The sequence below is a fragment of the Muntiacus reevesi genome, chromosome 2 (genome assembly GCF_963930625.1).
Source record: "Muntiacus reevesi chromosome 2, mMunRee1.1, whole genome shotgun sequence".
NCBI lineage: Eukaryota > Metazoa > Chordata > Mammalia > Artiodactyla > Cervidae > Muntiacus > Muntiacus reevesi.
This window is the reverse complement of record NC_089250.1, coordinates 215,178,728-215,187,557: the sequence shown is the minus strand read 5'-3', so window position 1 is coordinate 215,187,557 and position 8,830 is coordinate 215,178,728. Positions and strand designations below refer to the sequence as shown.

The following is an 8,830-nucleotide window of genomic DNA, read 5'->3' as shown; positions in this document are numbered from 1 at the left end:
AGGGCCCGTGCTGATGCCACCTGCACGGGGTGCCCAGGCCGGGCCTCTGTGGATGGTGGGCTCCAATCCTCAGGGTTTGGGGCCATGGGACCAGCAGAACAGAGGCGAGCCCTCCTCCCCTCTCTGATGCCTGGGTACACACAGTAGGATGCGCATGTGTGTGCACATGGGCCATGATGAATTCTGCCTGTCTTCCTGTCCTGGAGACTCCAGGGAGGGAAACCCACCCTCCGGGGCCTATGCTGAGTCTCTGGGGAAAAGCCAATCCAAGGCCTTTCTCTCCTACTCCAGGGACCCACGAGAGCCACCTGGGAGATCAGTGGGCCTATCTGAGGCTTCCCAAAGCCTGGGGGCACCAGAATAGGTCTCTAGGATCGCAGCAAGGTCCCAGGGCAGCTGAGCATCAGCAGGGCGGGCACCCGTGGGAAGGAGCAGGCCAGGCATGGGTGGAGTTTTCTGTCACTTCTTTATTGGGGCAGGGGTGCGTCCTTCATACGAATCTCTGTGCTGGTCCCTATGTGCACACAGACGCATATACATGTATGTACACACATCTGCATGAGGTCAGAGCTCTGGTGGGCTTGGGGGGCTGTCAAGCTCTTTATAAGAGAGCGTTAGAAAGAACCCGATTCCAGATAACGGGGATGTCTGAGGTTGCGGCCCCACCCTGGTGGGAAGCCAGCTCTGTCTGATCCCAAGTGCAGCTGGCTGTGCTGGGGGCCCGGGGCTGGGCTGTGAGAGCAGCATGGTGGTCAGCACCTCCAGCCCACCACCCTGCCCCCAAGGCAGAGCCCTGGGCGCCGCGGGGAGGAGGCCTGCAGAGGCCCAGTGCTCACGGCCCACTCCGAGGGCCGGTCTCCGTGCCAGGCTGTCAGAGGAGTGCCCTCCGGTCCGGGTGGTCCCCGCGCCCGCTCCGCTGGTGTCTCACGTCCAGGTGCTGCTTCTGGACCCGCTCGAAGTGCTGCAGCAGCTCCGCGTAGTCGATGCCCGGGGAGTCTGCTTTCTGCGACCTGGGTGCCGCCTTCACACCGTCTCTGTGCAAGGGGGCAGAGGGGCTCAGCGTCAAGGCCTGAGTGCAAGTGGGGGCTGCTGGAGGGGGAAGCACCGGCCACAGGCTGGTGGAGCCCAACCTCGGGACACGTGTCCCTCAGGCCTGACAAACCCCCAACTGTTGGCCCCAAAGAGGGGAGCGCTCCGGGGCACCCCCTCCCCCACAGCTGGCGGGACCAGTCAACACTGCTGCTTGGATAAGGCCCTCAGCCTGTGGGCTGGCAATGGCGCCCAGAGCAGGCATCACATCGGGAAGCATTTCCTGTTTATGAGTGGCTCCCTTTGGGGTGAAAGCCAGGGCCAGCAGCCAGCCAGGAAGCCAGCTGGGGCCTGGAACAGGGTCCAGGGAGACGGGGGAGGGGCAGGGCTGAGGCCGGGGACCACAGGGATGGCTGAGGTCTACTGGCCCTCCACTTGGCAGGACATCTGTTTTTGAGCTCTGGGGCCTAGAGGCCAGCAGTCACTCTCTGTGCCTGGGGAAGGAGAGCTGGTCTCACCACAGGGCAGCTGGCGCCTCTGAGAACTCTTCTTGTGAATGCCCTCCCAGCTGCCCTGTCCTGTAGCACGGGCGCTGCACTGCGCAGCTGCAATACCAGACGTGACGGGAGGAAGCTGCCCTGTGTTCAGTCCCAGCCTAGGTGCCCAACGGGTGGCCACTGCAGCCACAACCATGTCCCTTTGAGGCCCAGAAACTCAGTCTGCTTGGGGGAGTCACAGCAGTGCTTCATTCAAATGGAACCCTCACCGATGAACCTGGTTCCTGGTGGGGCGCAGTCCACCGATGGTCAGAGCCTGGAAGGCACCTCTGAGAAAACACCAGGACCAGGGGCAGCGGGAACTCTTCCCATGGTTGGGATGCCATCCGGAGCAGCCCGGACCCCTACTCAGCCTGTTCCCTCCCTGACAAAGACACATGGCCTGAAAACACCCTGGAGTGTGGCTGTGGCTGCTTCTTTCCTGGGCCCACTGGCCCAAAGATGCTCTGCTTAGCTGATCAGCCCACAGTAGTCATGAGAGCCCTTCACCAGGGTCTCCAGGCTTCAGAGTGCAGAAGCGGATCCTTCCCAGACCACATGGATCTGCCTCCAGCGAGGCCAAAATGAGGGAGAAGAGTCTTTGAGGGGCTCTCTGCTGGGGTGAACTATTAGTTCCCCCCAGAGCTGGGCCTCGGGCAACACTGGTTCAGCAAAGCTCACAAGGAGCTGAGCTGGGTTCGCTCTCGGGGGCCAGCCTGCGGGCAGCATTCTGGGCTCCGGCTGCGGTTTTCCGCTCCCCTGGGAAAGCAGAAGGGACATCCCTGGCATAGTATTCCTGGGGCCCAGGTGTCACTGCCACAAGGGAGCAGCTCCCCCTTCCAAGGAGGCTGAGGGACATCCTGGAGTCCTGACCCCAGGGGGTGACCAGATGCCACCCACCCATGTAGACGGAAGAGGGGGTGACAGGCAGGCCAGAGATGCTGCTGAAGTGCGTCGTCTGAGGCCGGCACCCACTGGCCATGTGCTCCTCCCCCCATTCGCATTAGACGCAGAGGGGCTGAGATTAGGGGTTGCCAGGGAGATGCCAGCGACGGAGGCAAATCCCGGGTGCTGTGCACAGATGTGGTCGGGCGGGCGGGGGTGGGGGGATGGGCCTTCCCTTGCTCCCGCGCCCCGAAGGCAGCAAGTCCTGCCCCTCCCGTGACTCAGCCCCCTGTGGCCAGGCCCTTCCCCGCCCGGGGTCTTGGGAGCAGGAAGGGCTGTGTCCGGGGGTGCGGGGGCTCCTCTGACACGAAGGCTGGGAAGGAGGCTCGCCCCACTGTCACCCCCTGCCAGTCCAGGGTGTGGCCGCTGCTCAGCCCTTTGTGTTCCCTGTATGTTTATGACCGTCAGGCCGCGAGTGGCTGAGGGACACCTGGCCAGCAGCACAGGGCTGGGATTCCAGAACCCAAGGCCAGCCCTCGCTCTTGCCACCATGCACCTGTCACCCGGCTCCTGTCTGGTGAGTGTCACCAGCTTCTGCTTCGGAGGCTCCCTCTTGCCTCACAGAGGAGACAATGGCCCAGAAGCCTAACTGGTGGACAGGGTCCCCAAGCCCTCAGCCCACAGCGGCGTGCGGGGGCAAGGAGCTGCCAGGGCGACCCTAACACCCTAACACCCATCAGGCACTGGCGAGGCCAGCAGAGGCCAGGCCAATGAAGCACAGTACAGGCCCAGGGCCTTTGAGTCCCAGCAGCCAGAGGTGCTCCGGCTGAGGGAATAAAACCCACACCTAACCCTGTGGCTGCCCCCGCCTCCCATGGCACCCCGAGTGCTGAGTGCCACCTCCTGAGGGTCACCCAGCGGTGTCACGAGCAGCTGGGACGGTGTCTAGCCCTCCCTGCTGCTGCCCGGGGAGGGGGGCACGGTGTGCAGGAGCTGGGCCTTGGCCTGGGGGCTCCGGCCCCCCGAGAGGCCTGGGGCAGGCACAGCCCATTGGGGACCGCACGTCCAGCCCCAGTCAGGTTGGGGGGGTGGTGCCCCAGGCCCTGCAGGACAGAGGGCACAGGGGCATCTCAAGGCTGCCTGCGCCCACCGCAAGGGCAAAGGCCTGAGGACTCTTGCGGGAGGGAGGCGCCTGGCCTGCCGAGGGGCTCGCGCAGCCTGGGAGGGAATTCTAGACGCACAGGGCATCTGGTGCAAGCTGGGTGCGCTCCATTCAGCGTAAATCTTCTCAGTGGCTCTGCTTGTTTCCATGGCGACCTGACAAGTGAAATTTTCCATCTCGGATGCCAAATGCCTGTGGATGAGGCAAAGCCTCCAAGGGTTACCAAATATAGACATGACCCAACAGGCTCGGGGGCCAGGCCAGCCGTGGGCTCAGGGTGGGAGTCTGGACGCCCGTGGAGGCTGGCATGGGGGCCTCTCCGGGCAGCCAGCCTGGGACCTGTGCTGCCTGTGGACAGGTCGAGAGCAGGGTGGCCATGTGTGCACCCTTGCTTCTCACCCGACTCAGGGGCGGGGAGGGTCCGAGGCGTCCCGGGGCAGGCCGTGGCCCAGGGCTGTCTCTCTGCTGCATGTGGGGGAGGGCTGCCTGAACCTGGGAGGGACCCCCTGCAGCTCTCTCACCATGTGCTTCAGGCGACACAGTCTCCAAAACGGGGCACAAATTCCTCCCTCTGCACTTTTTGTTTGGGTCACTCCAGCACGCGCTCGAATTTTTTGACAAACTCAACCCAACTACCTACAACCTTCTAAACAGGGCCAGGTCTCCCAGCCAGGGGCTCTGATGTGGAAACGGAAGGCCTACAGCAAGTGGCTGTGAGGCAAACAGTGCCCGCAGTGACAGGGGGTGTGAGGTGGAGGTCAAGGAGGGCCCAGGTCCCCCGTCGCGCCCCGACGCGCCAGGCCCTGTCCGCGAGCCGGGCACTCACTCGGTCTGCAGCAGCTCAGGGTTGGGGACGCACTGCAGCCGGTGCGACAGCAGCTGGAAGGCGCTGCTCTGTGGCAGCAGCATGAGCAGCCCATACAGGGCCTTGATCAGGTACGGGTGGCTCTTCACGTCCAGTAGCTGCAGGCGCAGGTCTGCGGGAGGGCAGAGGCGGGGGTCATGGAGGGCGGAGGGCAGGGGCCAGGGAGGGCGAGGTGGGGGTCAGGGAGGGCGGAGGGCAGGGGCCAGGGAGGGCAGAGGCGGGGGTCAGGTCGGCTCTGACGGCACCGCAGCCTGGTCAGGGGGCCAGCCCAGTGGCTGGGGTCCTTGCATGCCTGCCCCCGCTCCAGCGGTGTCTGAGCCGTCCCCGTGATCACGTGAGATCAGCCTTTCCCTGCCTGCTGTCCAACCTTCCTGACAGTCGCCTCAGCCTGACAACCCCCCACACGCCTACTGCTCCCTGGCATTGAGGGGCCTGGGCTGCAGCGTGATGGACCCCCGGGCCCGCTCCATACATGCGGCATAGAGTGCTGTAAACAAGTGAGCCGGAGAGAGGCTGGGCTGGGGTGGCTTTGAGGGAGGGCAGGCTGGGGAAGCGCTTTGGTGTGTGTCTGAACACAGCGAGCCCAGCAGTGTCTGGGGGACGCCTTGGACATCTGCAGCAGATACCAGCCCTGCTCACACTGAGCCAGATGGGAGGGGCGCAGCCGGGCCCTGCCCAGCACGGTCCCAACTAGACGGGACCACGCAGCTTTCCTGAGCCCTTCCAGGGACTCACTCGCTTCTTTCTGGTGTCTAAGGCCCAGTCTCAAGGATCCTCGGTGGAGGACAAGCCTCATAGCCCTGGAGACCACGCCACCCGGCAGCTCCGCGCAGGCCTTGGGGCCAGGCTGCAGCAGGACGCAGGGGGCTCGTGCAGCAGCCCCCCCCAACCCCAGGCCCAGCAGTGCCAGCTCCAAACCCCCTCCCTGCTCTGGCCCTGGGCAGAGCAGTCACCACAGGGCTTGAGGCTGCCGAGGGTGGGAATGGGCCCAGGCAGGGTCAGCTGTGGACCACTCTGCTGCAGTCCCTGCACGAAAGCCCTGGGCCTGGAGAGGTATTTGCGGCTTCTCTAGGGTTAAGCTGGACCTGCCATTGGGGAGCACAGGCCAGGCTGCTCCGGAAGGCTTCTGAGAAAGTGAAATGTCAGTCTAGGGGCCGTCTGGGGTACGCTCTGATGCCCTCCGCTGGAACAGGGTCTCCCTCCTGCTCGTGTGTCTGTCATCGAGACGGCGGCTGTGTAGAGAAGCTGCCTTCTGTTTGGATGGGGGGTGGGCAGCCTGCGGCCCCTGGGTCGCCTTTGGGCTCCAGGGCTTGGCCTGAGTAGGTCAGGGGTGCTGCCCAAGCAGAGGGCCTGGGTGCTGGGCTCGGGAGGAAGCTGGCTGTCAGCAGGGCTGCCGCCCGGCTTTGCTTCCACACTGTAAGCATGCGGGCTGCATTCCGAGCCGCCTGCTTTGGGGAGCAGGTACTGGATGAGGTAAGGCCCCAAGAGCCACGCTCGCCGGGGCTAGCTGCCCCTCCTGCATACTCAGCCCGGGTGTTACACTCAGCGCCTGCCCGTCAGCTGCTGGCGGATGCCGGCTCTGCTCTGTAGGGACAAGGGGCTGGCTCCTGGGCGCTGGGGAGAGCACCCTCGACAGCTGCCTCGCCGGCCCCAGGTGGATTTTGCCAGCGCACAGGCAGGTTCTGATGACCCGTTCCAGCTGGCCTCCTGAGCCCTGTCCTCCCATTCTCACGTTCCTGAAGTTCCAGAAGCGCCCCTGGGCACCTGCCCGTGCCCCTTCCCTCCCCAGGGGCAGAGAGCTGCTCTCTGAGCCTGGCTCCACCGGCTCCCTGCAGGGCGGCGCACGCTCACATGTGAAGATGGGGCACTCGATCAGCTGCACCAACTTGTCCACCTCCGTGAGGAAATCCACGGTGACCTCCAGGTCCCCACTGCAAGGGTGGTCAAGGAAGCCTCACTGCTGGCCAGGGCAGCCTGCCTCTCTGAGGGGCTGGGGTGGGGGCGTGGGCCCAGGGCTGACCTGGCGCATGGAGCATGCAGCCCCCGCCCCAGACCCTGGCTCCCAGGCTCAGGCCACGTTTCCGCCTGAGAGGCTTCGGGACACAAAGCACAGTGGCCTGTTCCCTCTGCCTTTCCGCCCCTCCAGACAGAGCTGGCAGGACTCCCCGCGCTCCCTCCTGCTCCTCTCCTCTGCGCCCGCCAGACCTGTTCCCGCCTGAGTGGCTGCGAGCAGGGCCGAGGGGCAGACGGAGGTGTGACGGTGTGCGGGCACTGGGCAAGGCCGCGGCAGACCCGCTTTCCTTACCCCAGTTCTCCACTCCTCAGAGGAGGAGGCCAATTTTGCCTCCTACTAGCTGTCTGATCCAGGTCACACACCACGCAGCCAGAGAAAGCTGGGCTACTTCACAGTGTTCCAAACAAAACCTGACCCTCCTCTGAGATCGGCCGACCCCAGGTCCTGTGGCTGCTCCGCTTCTCCCGGTCACGTCCTCTGCGGGGCTCGGCGGCCCCCGAAGGGTCCTGAGCTCAACTCCTCCTGCTGTCCGACCGGCCGTCCCCGCGCCAGCACTGGGCTGAGGACACCCTGCCTCTCTCCCGGGGCTCCCTCACCTAAGCACGCAGCCTTCCCGACCTCTGGCTTGCGACATGACCCCGGTTCCTCAGCTGCGTCCCTCACTGTGCCTCACGGGCCCTGAAGCCACAGGCCGGAGGGGAATCTGGGGGAGTCCGCTGGGAACGGCACCCACCGCCCCCTGAGGCTGGGCGGCAAGATGGTGAGCGAAGGATACAACTTCTGGATGAGGTCGTAGGCGTGCCGATAGTTCTGGGTGAGGAAGCAGAGCGACACGGTGGTGACTGGGTTGTGGCACCAGGAGCGATACAGGCAGCAGAACAGGTTCCGGCTCTCCTACGGGAGGAGGGGGATGAGGGGGTGTGCGCTGTCAGCAGACCCCGCCTGGGGCCCACCCCCCATCCGTGCCCCCACTCCGCCCCCTGACCCCCGCCCGGGCCCCGCCCCCGCCCTCTCCAGCCCTCCGAGACACCTCGCCTGGGCCCCCACCCCGCCCCCGACCGCCCCCCCCACCTCCGGCCCGGGGCCCCCGACCCCCATCCGTGCCCACACCCCGCCCCCTGACCCCCTGCCCGGGCCCCCGCCCCCCCAATCCGTGCCCGCCTCCCCCCTCCCCCACCCCCCCCATCCGAGACACCCAGCCCGGGACCCCACCCCCCATCCCAGACACCCGGCCCGGGACCCCCGCCCCGCCCCCTGACACCACCCCCCCCCCCGCCCCCATCCGTGCCCGCCGCCCCCTCCCCCGTCCCCCATCCGAGACACCTCACCCGGGACCCTGCCCGCCATCCGTGCCCCGCCCCCCGATCCGTGCCCCCCCACACCTCATCCGTGCTCCCACATCCCCCATCCGTGACCCCGCCCCTCGCCGCGGGCCCCTTGCAGGGCACCCAGGGCTGTTATGTGGCAGCCCAGCCAGAATGAGCCCTCGCAAAGGAAACGCTCCTCCTCAGACCCTGTCATTACTCCTGGACCCACAGAGCCACGTGCTATGGTCGCGAGGGCCTGCCGGCAGCGAGCCTGGCCTGTGCGCTGGGCTCCTGCCTCAGCAGATAACAGCAGTCGCCCTCCCAGCCCTCCACCGCAGGAGCTGGGGGGCCGCGAAGGCCTGGGTGCCAGCGGGGAGGAAGGCTGCTCAGGGCCCGGCCTCCTCTCCTGGGCAGCGCCTTCCTGTCATCCTCAAAGCCACCTCTTCCTTCCTCTGCAGCCCACCTTGCACCTGAAACCCTGCCTGGAGCAGAGCCCACCCTAGGGAGCGCCCCTGCCCTGAGGAACATCCTACAGGAGGGAGGCAGGGGTGTGGCCTGGCTCATTCCCAGAGGCCAGGCCCCAGTGCCCCCAGGCACAGGCCTGGATGTCCTGGAGACCCCAGAAACGGGCCAGCGCAGGGTCTCAGCTGGGAGGGTAGTCAGCACAGCCCTGATACAAGCCGTGGAGCCGCCAGCCTGTCCTGGATGAAAGCCAACCCAGGGACCCTCCGCAGCTCAGTCCGAGCAAGGCCTCTGACCCACGTCCCCCAGAGCGGTTTGGCAGAATGGTGAGCACCTCCCTGCTCTCTCTGACCGGCCCTGGTGGATCCTCACTTAAAACTCCTGGGCCAGACAGCACCCTGACACCCTGGCTGACACAGATGTGTCCCTCTGCAGGAGAGGAGGGCCCAGGCCAAAAAAAAGGGTGAGGAGAGCGGTGACGCCCGAACCCCAGTGGGGTTGTATCCACAGGCCTGACCCTGACCGGGTGGCAGAGCCCAGCAAGCATGACTCTACCGGGCTTGCAAGGTG

At 65.8% G+C, this 8,830-nt stretch overlaps 1 protein-coding gene across 2 annotated transcripts in view; it reads right to left on the bottom strand.

The window, feature by feature from the left end:
• Window positions 1-453: 453 nt before the first annotated feature.
• VAC14 (VAC14 component of PIKFYVE complex) overlaps window positions 454-8,830 on the bottom strand; it is a 75,716-nt gene continuing 67,339 nt past the window's right edge. Inside the window, exons 16-20 of one of the 2 annotated variants that reach the window (XM_065924967.1) lie at window positions 7,267-7,385; window positions 6,329-6,408; window positions 4,439-4,589; window positions 3,692-3,767; window positions 454-1,034 (exon numbers count right to left, since the gene is read on the bottom strand). In XM_065924967.1, coding sequence (XP_065781039.1) covers window positions 753-1,034; window positions 3,692-3,767; window positions 4,439-4,589; window positions 6,329-6,408; window positions 7,267-7,385 — 708 coding nt within the window. In that variant the 3' untranslated portion in view covers window positions 454-752. The remainder of the gene's footprint in view (window positions 1,035-3,691; window positions 3,768-4,438; window positions 4,590-6,328; window positions 6,409-7,266; window positions 7,386-8,830) is intronic. The other variant, XM_065924968.1, reaches the window with a different exon arrangement.